Here is a 15,801-nt window from a genome sequence, read left to right as displayed (position 1 = left end):
GTCACAGAGTGTTCTTGTTTTCTCCATCTTCTTTGCAGTTCTGGCCTTTCCCTTTGGTCAGCAGTTCAATAACAGTGTGCTGTAGTCTTCCATGTTCTAAAAATTCACTCCTAGTTGCATATTGTACGAAGTATGGTGGTGCAGAGACTGCTCATATAACTTCTCGTGTCTTTCATCCCCTCCTACACTCAGGTTGGACGAGCACCCAAGCAGCAACTGGAGCCCTAGGCTGAGCGGCAAAGAGTATCGCCAATTAATTGGGAACCTGACAGCTCTTCGGATCAGAGCCACTTATGGAGACAGTGAGTTGGGAGTAGGATAGTGAAATCTGGGCTAAAGAATGGGTCATATACATTTCTTCTGATTATTTATTACTTTACTGTTTCTGCCTATAAGCCCTATTTTATAGCCATTTCCTCTCTGCAGGTCAATTGCATTTCTGTGAAGGATCAAGGGGGCAGCAGTGTAGCTAGCTTGGTGTGGGGGGCGTGTCCTGCAGCCAGGGGCGGGGCAATCCACATGTGGAGGCGGGACAAGCCTCTCCTCTGCCTCCCCCTCAGCTGTAGGGTGGTTGAGGGAGAGGCAGTAGGCAGAGGCAAGTCCCATGCCGCCATTTCAGGTAGCATGCAACCTGCAGGCACCTAAGGAACCATGCCACTCCCAATTTTTTTATTTTAAACTCATTTTGTCAACCCCCTCAGTGATGACACCCGGGGTGGACCGCACCCCCTGCACCCCCTTCCTCCGCCACTGCAAAGGGAGGGGGAACAATAGAATAGAATAGATGGTGTAGTTTGCACCCTCAGCAAACTACAGTTCCCAAGCACAGGTATATAATGCAAATGTACCATGGTAGCATAGATGTGCCCCACACCTGCTCCCCAAATGTCAGCTCTGTTCTGATTTAGACATGATCCAGTTGAGATTCTGGGATATGTGGTATTTTATCATGTTGTGTTCCCAGGGATATTCACTATAATGTTCCACCTTTTTTCTTTTTGCTCAGGCACGGGGTACCTCAGCAATGTCCTTTTGGATTCAGCGCAGCCAACCTCTGGCACTCCAGCATCCTGGGTGGAGAAATGTGTCTGTCCGGTTGGGTACCAGGGGCAATTCTGTGAGAAATGTGCCCCAGGGTACAAGAGAGAGGATCCTGCTAGACTCGGTGCTCTCAGCAACTGTGTGCTCTGCAGCTGCCAGGGAGGAGGAACCTGTGACCCAGATACTGGTAGGATAAACCACAGTCAAAGAGCCTATTCTTGTGGACGGACAGATTGTTTATTTGTTTGTTTGGGCAACAAGCAGGTCTCTAATATAAAAAACCAAGTAGCTCACTTAGGGCCATCTTACACAGTGATCCAGCTAGGGATCTTGTTCATGTGATGGAAGAATGGGCATGAGAAGCCCCTTCTCCCACTTCATGTACAAGGTAATGTTTTGCTGGGGTGGCACATGTGGATTCAGGATACAGTCATTCAGGATGTACGTAGTGCCTCTGTTGTTGCTAACTGGTGTGCACATGGGGAGGTGTGTGATGGATTGTGTTGCATAGGTAGGATCCCCACCAGGATGGTGTATGAGCAAACCCTCTGAGGCCTGAGAAGCTCAGTTGACTTCTAAAGATTTCAGAAAGGAAATTCAGCCCATTGTGTCTTGAAGTCAACTCTGCATTGAGAGTTCCTGGTAAAATCTCAGCAGATGTGGTCATGGAGGGGATTTGGGTTGATATTTGTTGGGATGCAGGTAACCTTCAGGCATTGGAGCAACACAGCAAGGGAAATGCTTTCCCAGGGTTACATCCCATGCTGCTGGTGAAATGTCTAAAGGCCCACCACCACAGGAGGAGGAGGGCCACAGAGATATACCATAGGTCTCTGCCTCTCTATCACTGCCTGGCCCAGATTGGATGCAGTGGGTCATATCTAGTGTTAATCACACTTAGACCCATTGAAGCCAGCAGTCTTAAGTCATGCCCATTTATTTCAATAGCTCCCATACTGACAAATCATAGAATCATAGAATTGTACAGTTGGAAGGGATCTCAAGGGTCATCTAGTCCAACCCCTGCAATGTAGGAAACTTGGCTAATGCATCCATGACAGATGGCCATCTAACCTCTGATTAGAAACCTCCAAGGAAGGAGAGTCCACAACCTTCCAAGGGAGACCATTCCACTGCTGAACAGCTCTTACTGCCAGAAAGTTCTTCCTGATGTTTCGTCGGAATCTCCTTCCTTGTAGCTTGAAGCCATTGTAACTTGAAGCCTTCCAGAGCAGGGGAAAACAAGCCTGCTCCATCTTCCATGTGACAGCTGTTGAGATATTTAAAGATGGCTATCATATCTCCTCCCAGTCTCCTCTTTTCCAGGCTAAACATACCCAGCTCCTTCAACCATTCCTCATAAGGCTGTCCAATGATTGGTGATAGTCCGATGATTTCATGATAAGCCCTCATCCCCCATAATTGTGTGGTGCCCCCCCCCCCGGGCCGTTATCCATTATTGAACTACTGTGGAATGAGCTCTCTCTCACACACACAAATATTCCCTGCTCTTGCTGTAATGTCTATAGGGCATAATGCAAAGAACTGACTTTAAGGTTGGAGGAATGAGGAACTTGGGGAACTGAAATTGACAGGTCTTGCACACAAACTTCTACTTTAATGTTCCCTTTTCCCCCTCAGAATCATATTTTCAAACGTTTATCTATGCAAATGAAACAAACCTTAGAGCCAGGACTCTCAGGGGTCTAATGCAAGGTGCACAAAGAGCCTCAGGCAATGTGAAACATATATTGAGAAGCTCCACTCTGACCAGCTGCTCCTTTTCTCTTCCTGCCTCCATCCAGGAGAATGCTATTCTGGAGATGAAAGCAGTGCCACCTGCCCAACTGGTTTCTACAGCTTCCCCTGGAGCCCACAGAGTTGCCAGCCATGCCCGTGCCAAGGGGGCCAAGGCTGTTCAGTGCTGCCAGGGACGCAGGAAGTCATTTGCAGCCATTGCCTTCCAGGAGCAGGAGGTAATGCCCATGTTCGGATGGTTAACCAGACTGCATGTTCTTCTTTCTGAGGCCAGCTTTTCTTTCCCTAAGGAATGACAGGAGCATAGCAAAAGTTGTGTTGTGTGCACTGTGTGTCCCAGGGCTAGGTGTTCGTGACAGACACAGGTTTGTGAACCTGAATCTCCATCACTTGTGCAAAAATCTGCAGGGGTAAGATGGGATGTGGGAGAGGGGCATTTAACTCTTTTCTGCACTCCCCTTGTCCACCCAGCCCCTCCCCATCGGGATTCCCAGCTGCATGCTGGAAGAAAAGCATTCAGTTGGGTGCTGAGCTTGCAGGGGAAGAGCTCTGTGCGGGATAATCGTTAAGCTTCCTTTACCCTTTCCTTGCCACCGCCTTTCCTTCAAATTGTGCTTCCCACCACCACTTTGTCAATATTCTGTGGAGACTTGGATTTCTAGGCCCAGGTCTTCGCTTTCATGTCTGCTTTCTGAGGTAAACCTATGTCTGTGCTGTACCGTTTCAGAGAGCATGTAGGGCAGGCTTCCTCAACCTCGGCCCTCCAGATGTTTTTGGCCTACAACTCCCACAATCTGTAGCAGGGGTGTAGCCAGGATGAAAATTAGGGGGGCAAGGGGGGCCAAGGGGCGGGGGGAGGGGCCACAGTGGGGCAAGGAAAGCTCCCTTCTCCCTTGCTGGCTGTGGGGCGGGCAGAGGAAAGCCAGGCAACCGCTTTGCGCGGCTCTGGGGCTTTCCCTCCACCTGCCCCACAGCCAGGCAGGGAGAAGGGAGACGGCACCGGGCGGGCAGCGGGGCAGGCTGGCCAGCGGCCCTTCTTCTAGGGGGGGCAACTGTCCCCTCCTGCCCCCCTGCCTACGCCCATGATCTGTAGCTAGCAGGACCCAGTGGTCAGGGATGCTGGGAATTGTAGTCTCAAAACATCTGGAGGGCCGAGGTTGAGGAAGATGATGTAGGGGATCATGATTAAATGCAATGTAATAAAGGGGGGGGGGAAATGGAGAACAGAAGGAAGAGTTTTTGCCAAGAAGGGGGTGGGAATGCACCCGTATACGATCCATTCCCATATAAAACTAGCATTGAAGGGAGAAGACTAGATTATAACATTTGCCCTGACATCTGTTTTTCAGTGTGGAAGGAATGCTTTTGCATGTAGGCACATTAGTCACGTGAACCCACTATCTGTAGTCTCGGTGGTACAGCACCGACACAGGCAGACCTTGACTCAGGCAGGGAAAGAGAAGGACCATAATGAAATCCACATTCCCTACCTCCTGATTCTCATCAAATTTAGTCATTGTCATTGGGCCTGAGCTCTAGGCAGCTAGACTGAAGATGAACCAGGATTTGCACCAGGGTACTGTAGTCAACGGATAAAGTCCGAAGTCAGGCCCAGAGAGTTAGGGCTTCTCCAGACTGGTGTACTTTTGAATGCGACATCACATGGATGCAATAATAGTATATATGAAGAAGCTTTGTACTGGAGCACCCACACATTCTTCAGCTTTATAAGTTGTTATGTGGTGTAAGGTAACTGCATTATTGCTGCCTGGAGGGCCCCTCTTGCATTATAGCACAACTAAACCAGGAGAAACCTCCCCCCCCATGCCATTTGTGGTACTTGCAACAATTTTTGTGGACAGTTCATATGTGTATTGTGGAAATTAGGGGTGGAGCAGGACTGCAGGCACCCTTTTCTCAGGAATGCCAGCATCATGTTCAGAGGCTGTTCATGCATTGCTTGTTCAAGGCATCATTTGCTTGTCCTTCCTTCTTCCCTTTCTTCTCAGGCTCTCGCTGTGAGTTTTGTACCAATGGCTATTTTGGAGACCCCTTGGGTCAGAACGGCCAAGCACGTCCCTGCCAACCATGCCAGTGTAGCAGCGTTGACCCAAATGCTTCTGGGATTTGCAACCACTTGACAGGGGAGTGCAAGTGCAAGGACGGATTCTTTGGAAATCCTTTATCCATCAACCCAGCAGAGAAATGCCGAGGTATACATTATCATCTCATGCAAGCCAATTGCTGGCTTCAAGGGCATCATTGTTACCAGCAATGCACACCCAAATAATTTTATAAGAATTTGGACCAAACAGGGTTTGGGACAATTGGGGGAGTCAAAGGGCTGCTTACAAACCTTTCCCTTCCAGGGATAAAACAGCTCACATAAATCACTCCTACTGTCACATCCAAATTCCTTACCTGGGTGGGTAATGTAGCTCTCTAACAAAGCTGTGACTTGCAGAGCTGCCTTCAGATCAGGGCAGGGACAGACCTTGGTAATCTTTCATAACATGGTGCCCTGTGTGAGGTCAAAATTGGGCGCCCCAAAATGGATCCTCTCAATTATGAATCTTCTCAGTTTTGTGCCCCCTCAGCTCAGCACCCTGTGCATGGGAACCATATGCACTGCCCTAAATCCAGTGCTGATCAGGGATGCGGAGAATGTGATATTTCAGATGCAGTTGGAATCCAACTCTCATATTCACTAATCATTGACTGACTCCTGATGGGAACTGGAGCACAACAACATCTGGAGGTTTCCAACTCCCGCTCTAGGGTTGAAGTTCTGTTAGGGCAAGACACAGAAACTACTAATACTTTGTAGCATGTGGGCTGGTTAGGTGAATCCCACCCTCTGACATGATCCCACACTTTTCAAATTAATGTTTGAAAATATGAGAGAGATAATATGCATTTTGAGATACATTATGTTTATCCCCCTCCTGACCTTATGCTTTTTCTTACTCTACGCAGCTTGCAATTGCAATTCTGCAGGTTCTGAGCCATCACGGTGCCACAGTGATGGGAGCTGCATTTGCAAGCCAGGGTTCGAAGGGCGGAGCTGTGAACACACCCATTGTCCAGCCTGCTACAGCCAAGTGAAGACTCAGGTTGGCTTTTCCTTCTTGCACTTTTGTTACTATAGCTATCAATTGTGTATGAAATGTTCCTACCCAATGCGCTGCTCTCTGCTTTGTTATTTAGGTGCAGAACAACTACGATTGTTAATGCAAAACCTCCCACTGGAGATGGGGGAGAAATTTAGTTTGGTTCATATTTTAATGTGAGCCTATCTAATTCCAAAACAATATGCAAACCAAAACAATGCTATATTTTGAAATTCGCACTGCTCTGAATTTCTCAATGCAGTTTTCCAACCAAAAATATGCATTAGGGGAAGTGTGCATAAAACTGCATAATTAGTAAAAATAACATTTAAAATGCATAAAATTAGGGGGGGGCTTGCAAAATGTGCTGCCTGATTAACTGAGGGCATCTGCAATGAATCGTGACATGTTTTACTGTAACTAATTAATCTCAAAAAGGTTAGGAATCAGAAAAGAAAAATAAATAAAGTTCATTCTATTTTCTTCCCGGAGAATGGTCTGAAAGCACAATGCTCTGAGACCTCTGGGTATAGAGAGGTATATAAATTAATTTAATCAATAAATATAAATATATTTTTATTGTCTTATCCAACTCTTTGTGACCCCGTGGACGAGAGCACGCCAGGCACTCCTGTCTTCCACTGCCTCCCACGGTTTGGTCAAACATAAACATAAACAAAAATATATAAATAAGCCAGCCAGCCAGCAAGCAAACAGGTCTGTCTCAGTAAACGTCTTGGATGGGATTCTCCTAGGAATTGCATGTAAATTATTTCAACCCTTTGGAGGAACAGCAGAGCACAAATGCAATAAAAAATATTTAGGACGACATCTAGGTAGTACCTTCTTTTAAAGTATCATTATTATAACAACTTGATAACATTAAAATATTATAAAACAATTCCTTCCAGCAGCACCTTAGAGACCAACTAAGTTTGTCATAGGTATGAGCTTTCGTGTGCATGCACACGAAAGCTCATACCTATGACAAACTTAGTTGGTCTCTAAGGTGCTGCTGGAAGGAATTTTGTTTCGACTACGTCAGACCAACACGGCTACCTACCTGTAATTAAAATCTTAATTATTTAGAACTGGAAGCTTCTTAGGCACCTGTTTTGAATCATCCAGACTGCATATTTTTGAAGACTCTGGAGCTGCTGGCCAAGTCTTTGCATTCATGTCTTTCTATTACTCGCTCACAGATTTCTCCTACCTTGTTTCCAGGTAGACCAGTACCTCCAGCAACTGCAGGGCCTTGAAGTGCTGGTCTCTCAGGTTCTTACTGGTGGAGAGACAAGAGATAATGCAGAGCTGGAGAGGAAAATGAGAGAGGCAGAGGATATGCTCCAGCAAGTCCTAAGGGACACCCAGAGCTTACAAGGTAACTCGAGTCTTTCTAGATCCCTTTGGAATGTGACATACCCTCCAACTTTTCTCTGATGAAAATAGGAACGTCCCATTCCATAATGATAATTTTACTATTTGTACCCCACACATCTTACAGGGTTGCCGCAGCCACTCTGGGGAGCTTCCAACATATATAAAAATAGAATAAAACATGAAACATTTAAAAAAAACTTCCCTGTACAGGGCTGCCTTCAGTTGGCTTGGGGGTTGGATCCATACCCTCCATACTCCATACCCTCCAACATTTCTCCAGTGAAAATAGGAACATCCTAAGGAAAAGTGGGACATTCCGGGATCAAATCAGAAACCGGGACAGCTTCTCTAAATCAGGGACGTCCCTGGAAAATAGGAACCCTTGGAGGGTCTGATGCGATTATAGGAGAAATGAGAAAGAAAAGTGGCTGAGTGCAGCCACAGAGGTAAATAAACATCAATACAGTGGTACCTCTGGTTACAAACTTAATTTGTTCCGGAGGTCCTTTCTTAATCTGAAACCGTTCTTAACCTGAGGTACCACTTTAGCTAATGGGGCCTCCCACTGCCACCATGCTGCCACCGCGCGATTTCTGTTCTCATCCTGGGGCAAACTTCTTAACCCAAAGTACTACTTCTGGGTTAGCGGAGTCTGTAACCTGAAGTGTTCGTAACCTGAGGTACCACTGTATCTAGAAAAAGTTCTTAAAAGCAAAATGTGAACACACAACCCTCTTGAACACACAATATATGAAAGCCTTATTTTTCTATCTCCTGGGACTTAATTCTTTTAGAAGGCAGAAAAAGGAGGACTGCCAGTGGTGTTCTAAAATGTGATGATTTCGTGCATGTGTGTATTCTCCAGCCCTTTAAGCTGGTGGTGCTAGGCTTTGAACCAGAGCCTCCTGCATTCAAAGCATGTGCTCTGCCACTGAGCTGTGTACACCCACCCACTGACTCTGCAACCAGTGCTCTCCCTCTTCTTGTTTGTGAAGGCATGGACATATGTTAGTCACAATCCACACCTGTCCTGTAGTTTATTGAAAAATGCAGCATTTTGGTGCATCCCCTCCCCCCCAACCCCCTCAACTTTGATCCAATTTGAAAATGTTAGCCTTGTAAAGACATATATATCTCTGTCCAGTGGTAAAGGCAGAGAGCAGCTTGGAAACACACCCAGCCATACTGATGCATACAATGACTGGCTCGTGTGCATTGCAGTGTAACCAGGAGAGGGCTGCTTTGCTGCATCTTAAGCCAGTCATATGTGCACAGCCATGGTCTTTCCCCTCAATTCATGATTCATGTCATAACGTTACACAGTTTTCCATGTCTGTGTCCATTCTCTCCCCTGCTTTTGACCACTTACCATAGTATGTGGCAGAACTGAGAATCTTCAGGTGAACTCTCCTCTTCTCGGTGGGGATTTCCCCCAGATTGTACGAATTGTTTGCTCTGTTTGTCCACCAACAACCACGTGCCCATTCATGTTGCATTCTCCAGCCTAATGTCAAACGTTATCCTTTCTCCAAGCTTCTGACAGGTCCTTGGGGAGCCGCCTGTCCAAGATGAAAGTTCAAGAGTCCACCTACCGGACCCGGTTGGAGGAGATCACGGAGACTGCCAACAGGTTGCAGTCTTTGGGCAGTCAGTACCAGAGCCAGGCAGAAAATGCCAGGAAGCTTGTTGTGAGAGCTCGCTTGGATCTGGAGCAGAGCAAGGCAAAGATGGGAAGCATGGCAAGTATCTGTGTTCTGAAATACTGTCATTTGCTAGAGAAATGCCTAGCAAAGGGTGTGTGGTGCAATGTATCCTATATCTATGGGACATGCTGCATACCCCTTTCGAATTCCTACCAGTGCTGCTCTGGCCTGCCCAGAGGGGTTTGGAGACAGAGAGAAGAAACTACAGAGAATGAGTAAAAACACTTTGGGAGGCACTATCTTGTGACCGGTGGAGCTGAGAGGCTTTTAGCTCTCTGGTGGACCCTGAGGGTGGAAAGACTAAGAACCCCTGGGCTATAGTGTAATTATAGCATAATTATGCTGAGCTGTGGAACACTGCTTCTTGGAAGCACACATTGATACAGTATTTCTCTCTCCCCCACGCAGATTATTCCATCTTTAGACCTCCCTGGAGGGTCAAACCAATTTTTAATCCTGGCACAAGAAGCCATGAAGTTGGCAAACAGGTGAGTTGATAATAATCTTCACTAGGCTGCTCCTAACATGCTTTCTGTCACTGGGCTTGGTGTTGAAAACATCAACACCTAATTTTTTATTTTTTATTTAAAGAGCAGTAATTTTATAACACTGAAGTGCAGATATGGTTACCAGCTTGCCTCTGCCTTTAGGCGAGAAAACTACTCCAATTTCCAGGGGTCTCCTGTGAAGGTAGCTTTAGGCCCTTGTAGCTGCTACCGTAGTTCATTCCCATTGGTGATGGCTCTTGAATGCCAGACCTTGACTTTCTGATGGAAGTGGCATTTTTTTAAACATATCTTAATCAGCAACTTCCAGTTTCTATGACCACAGCACACAAAGGACATGAGCCAGTTTCAGACATAAGAAAACAAACCACAGTTTCCCAGGTTATGTGTCACAGGAAATGGTGGTTTGTTTAAGACTGGAAGCAAAAGCTTGCAAGCATGAAAGAGAAGAAGGGGAGGGAGGAGGGAGTGTGCAAAGCCAAAGCTTCCTGTCATTTACATAGCAGGAAACACAGGATATAGAGGATATAGGAAGCTGATTTCACACACACAACTCTGCTTGTGGGTCTTAGGATCCAAGTCCCCGGAACTCTGCTCCTGGGATTGAGCAGGCTATAAAAACATGTCCAAGTAGCTAACTATAATGCTGTATCATGTTATTTAGGTTAGAGACAAGGAGGGTGCTGGCTGTGAATCATCCTCTCCCCACTTTCCCATATGGTCTCTCTTTGCCTTCTAGGCACATGCAGCTGGCAGATACGATCGAGCTAGCAGCCAGGGCAGCGGCAGAAGCCTCAGAACAGGCACTGGGATTGCTGCAGTCATCTGCGAGTGGAGGAGACATCCTGCTGAACTCTGTGCCAGGGCTCCACAAAAAGTGCGTCCAGCTGTGCTGCTTTGAATGCTTTTTCAGTGCTGGGCTTGTTCCCTTTCTCTTCTCGGTTGACTTCATGTCCCTTCCTCATTATTTCATGATATTATTATTATGATTGCTAAAAGCATTTTGAAATAGGACTGGAGTTTTTCCTGGGATAAGGAAAACCCAGGTCATTTAATGTGGATAATAAGCTTCCTGTACCTCTTTTAATTCTCCATGGTTCTCCAAAAAGGAGCGCTTGAGAAAATCTGGATTGAGGGTGAAAGTTAATGGAGAATTAATAGTGGTAGGAAGCTTACTGTTGACATTAAGTGACAGTATTGATGAGGGCTTAAGCATTTCCTAGTCCATTGTTCTATGACAGGGGTGCAATTTTTACCATAAATTGACCATTGTTGTGAAGCTTGCTTTATGTCAGTAAAGCATAAGGGACAAGAGGACTTAAATGACAAGCTTGGAAAGTCCCCAATTCCCGGCTTGATTAAGATCCAAAAGGGGAATCCCAACCGGAAAAATGCTTAGTAGATTAAGAAAAGCTCTTATGTGAAAAGAACAGGCAAAACAAAGAAAACATCGAAGACAAGGGAGTGAGAGGTTAGTTAACAGGGGCCCCATATCCTGTTTGGTGCATGTGATGAAGATGTGATGCAATTCCAAATTCGGAGCTGCTTACCACAATAATGTTTATTGCAAGATGCAAAATATGTTTACTTAAAATAAAGGCCCACAAGATTGCAGATGGGAGTGGGAGCCTGGCAACGTCTGCAAGGCCACATATTTCCCACCCCTGACCTAGAGACAGATTGCATCCCTTTGAGGGAGCCCTCTCATGGGCGTACCCAGCGAGGGGCGGGGGGGCAGCTGCCCCCCCAGAAGCAAAAAAAATTACCGTATTTTATGGGAGAAAGTTCTGTAGTGTGGTTGGTGAAGCTATAAAAGAGAGATTAGGGTGCTTCTGGGGAGCCCAGCTTTAATTGGGATCAAGTTTGCTCTTTCCATATATGCAGTATCCTGGCCAGAGTTCTGCTTCTTACAGATGCTGAAATGTGATGGAATGTTATGAACAGGCTTTTATAGTAAGAATATTACCATGAGGCATGATTATGAGCTCCCCATGGGACATATTTCTGGTTATTTTATGTGAACTAAGGGTACTGTTTTCGTTATCAACCTTTTATATGCTGTTGAGTTGAATATAGCAGGGTTTTAGAACCTTCCTTTCCCAGGAAAAAAAAATCTCCAAGAAAATGTGATGGAAATTTTCAGAGTTGGCAAAAATTAACAAACTAGATCTGATCAAGTCAACTGAATAATTCATGTCACAAAAAACTGGGTGTTTAAGAGTGATGTTAAAACATGTCCCTTATTTTTATTATATTAACATATTATTTCATTTACTATACTTCTCATAATAATATATAATTATAGCAACACTTGCTATTTATATAGTATGTTTTTAATATTCAAAGCTCCTCACAGACATCTTTTTTGATCATTCTTTACAACAACCTTGCAAGGAGCTGAGTCATTTGAGGCCACTTTGTGAATTCATGACTGAGTTGAGATTTGAACCAAGTGATTTGTGCTGAAATATTAATGAAGAATAAACTACCAGTATCAGATGCAGAAAAGACTCAAGTAGTATTTTATAATGGACTACCCTTGCATTGCCATGCACAAGAGTCTCTCCTTTGAACAGCAAGAGAGATCATGGAGGTTCCCTTCTGGCTTAGTGGGGCTCTCAGAATTAGAATACAGTCAGTGACTGGCTCCTGGCCCCCATGTGCGTCAGGAGAGCAGATAAATGCACCCCACCCCCATTCCACCCTGCCCCCGTTCTGTCCTTCTGACGCATTGAGTGACACTTCCGGCCCGGGTTCGGTGCATGTCTCTTTTGGACACACGTTAATCAGTCATTGCCTGTCCTCAAAATCCCTGTGGTTTATGAGAGTTTATGAGAATCACAACATGCTTGGCCCCAAATCATCATGGTAGATAGGCGAGCCCAAAAGCAGAATCACTTCCCTTTCTTGGGCTGAATTCATACATTAACTTGGTGAAAGGGAGTTCCACACTCCTAGGCTCAAAAGTTATCTTCCCATTTCAGATATGATGAGATAAAGTTGCTCTCAAGCCAACTGGAGGCTGATGCTGGCAAAGCTGCATCTGATGCTGACAGGGTCTACCAGAGGAGTCAGATGGTGCTTGACTCTCTGGCTCGCTTACCAAAGGTCGACACAAGCTTCTTTCAGGTGAGAGGTGTGTGTGCGTGTGCGCTCTCTCTCCACAATATGTGGCCCTTCAGATGTTGGACTCCAACTCCCATCAGCCCCAGGCTGTGTGGCCAGTGATCAGGGATGATGGCAGCTGTAGTGCTAACAACACTGGAAGGGTCACCAGTTCTCCATCCTTTATTTAGTCAACAGTTGTTTGCACTTCTTAGATATGGGTGGTCTTGATAGAGGTGAAGAGAGGCTGCTTTTTGTGGCAGCTGTGAAGCACTCTGAACCAAGTGATGCTTTTTTCAGGAGGAAGCCGGTCAGCTCCGGAAGAAAGCAGATTCTTTAACTGGCTTAGCGGGAACGTACATTGCAGAATACAAGCAGCTCCAAGGCAACACGGAGCGTTGGGAAGAAGAGATCAAAGAGCTCTTGCAAAAAGGACAGAACGACAGACTGGTAAAGTATATCCATATTAGCAATCAGGGAGACCATTATTGGGTAAAGGGCTCTGGGATCCCTGAAATCTTTAGTCACTAGCATGGCAACTTTATCCACTCCTAGCCATTTATGGGTTTCTAGGCAAGTGTTATGGGCATGTTTTTAGGGCATGTCTATTTCACTTAAGGAATCGAAACAAAATAGTTTTTAATTAGTGTCCTTGAATTCTCCAGTAGAGGGCATTTTTATAGATCTGGGAGTGGGGCTGTATTTTCATGTTTTTTATTTTGTTTGCTTGTTGCAGGTGTCTGTCCAACTGATGTCTCGTGCCAACCTTGCCAAGAGTAAAGCTCAGCAGGCACTGAGTGCTGGCAATGCCACATTTGATGACATTGACAGCATCTTGAAGAATCTTAAGGGTGAGTTGCTTAACAACTGCTGGGGGTGTTGTGGTGTGGCTTTTCTGAGTAATGGGTGGGGAGTTCATTGAGGAGGAGGCCAGAAGAAGCAATGGCATCCATGTCCAGAGTTCAACAAAAATAAAATTGAAATTTGCATCAAAACTGTTTCACATGTAAATAATGTAAACAACAACAACAACAACAAAACAACAACAATTTATGGTTTGTACCCCACCCATCTGGCTGAGTCTCCCCAGCCACTCTGGGCAGCTTCCAATCGAATATTAAAACAATACAGCATTAAATATAAAACAGGGCTGCCTTCAGATGTCTTTTAAAAATAGGATAGCTGCTTATTTCCTTGACATCTGTTGGAAGGGCATTCCACAGGGCGGGTGCCACTACTGAGAAGGCCCCTCTGTCTGGTTCCCTGTAACTTGGCTTCTTGCAGCGAGGGAACCGCCAGAAGGCCCTCGGCACTGGACCGCAGTGTCTGGGCAGAACGATGGGGTTGGAGACGCAGGTGCTTGGGCCATTTGCAAGGTATAAATACAATGAATAAACTCCAGGGTAGGGATGAGGGAGATATTTGATTTTGTTTGAATTTTAATGAAAAGCCACTTAATTCTTACTTCTCAAACCAGTACACAAACTGAAACTCAGCAATTCCCCCAAAATTGCACATGTTTGAATTTTGCAATGCAGTTCTGCAACCAACCACTGTGTACAAAAACGAGTAAGCAAAGTGTCGATTCAAATGCATATATTTGTGAAAATAACATACAAAATTGCTTTTCAAAAATACTAAAAGAGGTTTATTAGGAGAAATTGTCCTAAAAGGCTGATAAATGTTCACAAGGATTTTCAAATTGCTGTGGAAATGTGGAGAGCTGAGCTTAAGATTGGAAAAATAAGAAACTAACATTGACAAATTTTCCCATCCCTATTAGAGGGTTGGGACATGGGTGGCGCTGTGGGTTAAACCACAGAGCCTAGGGCTTGCCAATCAGAAGGTTGGCGGTTCGAATCCCTGTGACGGGGTGAGCTCCCGTTGCTCGGTCCCAGCTCCTGCCAACCTAGCAGTTCAAAAGCACGTCAAAGTGCAAGTACTCACAGCGTTTCTGTGCGCTGCTCTGGTTCGCCAGAAGCAGCTTTGTCATGCTGGCCACATGACCTGGAAGCTGTACGCCAGCTCCCTCGGCCAATAACGCGAGATGAGCGCCGCAACCCCAGTCGGTCACGACTGGACCTAATGATCAGGGGTCCCTTTCCCTTTTATTAGAGGGTCACCTGCATTAAATCATAGAGGAAGAGGGTCTCATTGGCTACATAGTCTAATCCCAAATTTGATGCAGGAATTTCAGAGCTAAAGCACCCCCCAGAGTTGGCTGCCCAGCCTCTGCTTGAAAAAACTCCATGTTCTCTGTCTTGCCCTGTTCTTCCTCCCTAATTCTCTACCTGGTACTTTAACCATAAGCTGTCGGAAGCTGGTCAGTACCCAGCTCATTACTTTTGGCTCAGGCTTCTCCTCTCTGCACTAATATGGCTCCTTATTCAGTTGGGTTCCCTCCCACCCTTTCTGCTTGCAGGGTTCGATCTTCAAGTAGGGAACAAGCGAAAAGAAGCTGAAGATGCCATGCAAAGGCTCCCATTCATCAGCAACATGGTCACCAGAGCCAGTGAAAAGACAAGCATCGCAGAAGCAGCCCTGGGCACTGCGACTACAGAAGCAGAGGCAGCCCTGAGAATGGCCGGGGAAGCAAAGGAGATTGCGGGGAACATTGAGCAGGTATAGGGGGGACTGAAAGTATGTTAGTGCTGGAGGAAATAGGGGTGGGGTCAAGGATGCCTGGCTGGCAGCAGTCTGGCTTGGAACTGTTCATTCAGACTTGTATCCAACGTTTGCTGGAGGCTCAGGTAGGATAACATATTGTTATTCAAAACTACGTAAACCAAAATGCAGGGAGATAAGCTGTACATAGGGTTGCCATATGTCTGGAGTCTCCCGGACATATATGAAATACTGCAGTCAGCAGCAGTGTCCTTATGGAAATCAGAAAAATGTCTGGGAAAATTCGGGCATATGGTAGCCGATTTCCCATAAAAATAGCTCAACAATTTTTCTGTCTGGATTTTCACTGTTTGAAATATGGCAACCCTAGCTGTACACCATATGGCATTTCCACAGCACTTGGAGAATTCAAATTGCTACATCTATACACTGTTATGCAGTAATTCTTACAACATCCCTGTGAGGTAAGTTAGTATGATGGGGGTGGAGTTTGACTGAGACCAGCTAGTAAGTTGCTGGCAGAGGACTTCTGGACTTGGCCCAGCTAGAGGTGGTTTGCAGGAGCTTGACCCT

General features: G+C 45.7%; 1 protein-coding gene across 1 annotated transcript in view; it reads left to right on the top strand.

The window, feature by feature from the left end:
• LAMC2 (laminin subunit gamma 2) overlaps positions 1-15,801 on the top strand; it is a 45,180-nt gene that overhangs the window by 23,420 nt on the left and 5,959 nt on the right. Inside the window, exons 8-20 of the mRNA XM_035123663.3 lie at positions 193-302; positions 1,007-1,228; positions 2,847-3,017; positions 4,809-5,012; positions 5,776-5,912; positions 7,134-7,290; positions 8,823-9,028; positions 9,401-9,480; positions 10,238-10,375; positions 12,483-12,627; positions 12,904-13,053; positions 13,340-13,454; positions 15,026-15,225. Coding sequence (XP_034979554.3) covers positions 193-302; positions 1,007-1,228; positions 2,847-3,017; positions 4,809-5,012; positions 5,776-5,912; positions 7,134-7,290; positions 8,823-9,028; positions 9,401-9,480; positions 10,238-10,375; positions 12,483-12,627; positions 12,904-13,053; positions 13,340-13,454; positions 15,026-15,225 — 2,035 coding nt within the window. The remainder of the gene's footprint in view (positions 1-192; positions 303-1,006; positions 1,229-2,846; positions 3,018-4,808; positions 5,013-5,775; positions 5,913-7,133; positions 7,291-8,822; positions 9,029-9,400; positions 9,481-10,237; positions 10,376-12,482; positions 12,628-12,903; positions 13,054-13,339; positions 13,455-15,025; positions 15,226-15,801) is intronic.

Source organism: Zootoca vivipara, chromosome 7 (genome assembly GCF_965207765.1).
Source record: "Zootoca vivipara chromosome 7, rZooViv2.hap1.1, whole genome shotgun sequence".
In the NCBI taxonomy this organism is placed as follows: domain Eukaryota; kingdom Metazoa; phylum Chordata; class Lepidosauria; order Squamata; family Lacertidae; genus Zootoca; species Zootoca vivipara.
The sequence above is the reverse complement of the archived record's forward strand: the minus strand, read 5'-3'. Positions and strand labels throughout refer to the sequence as shown.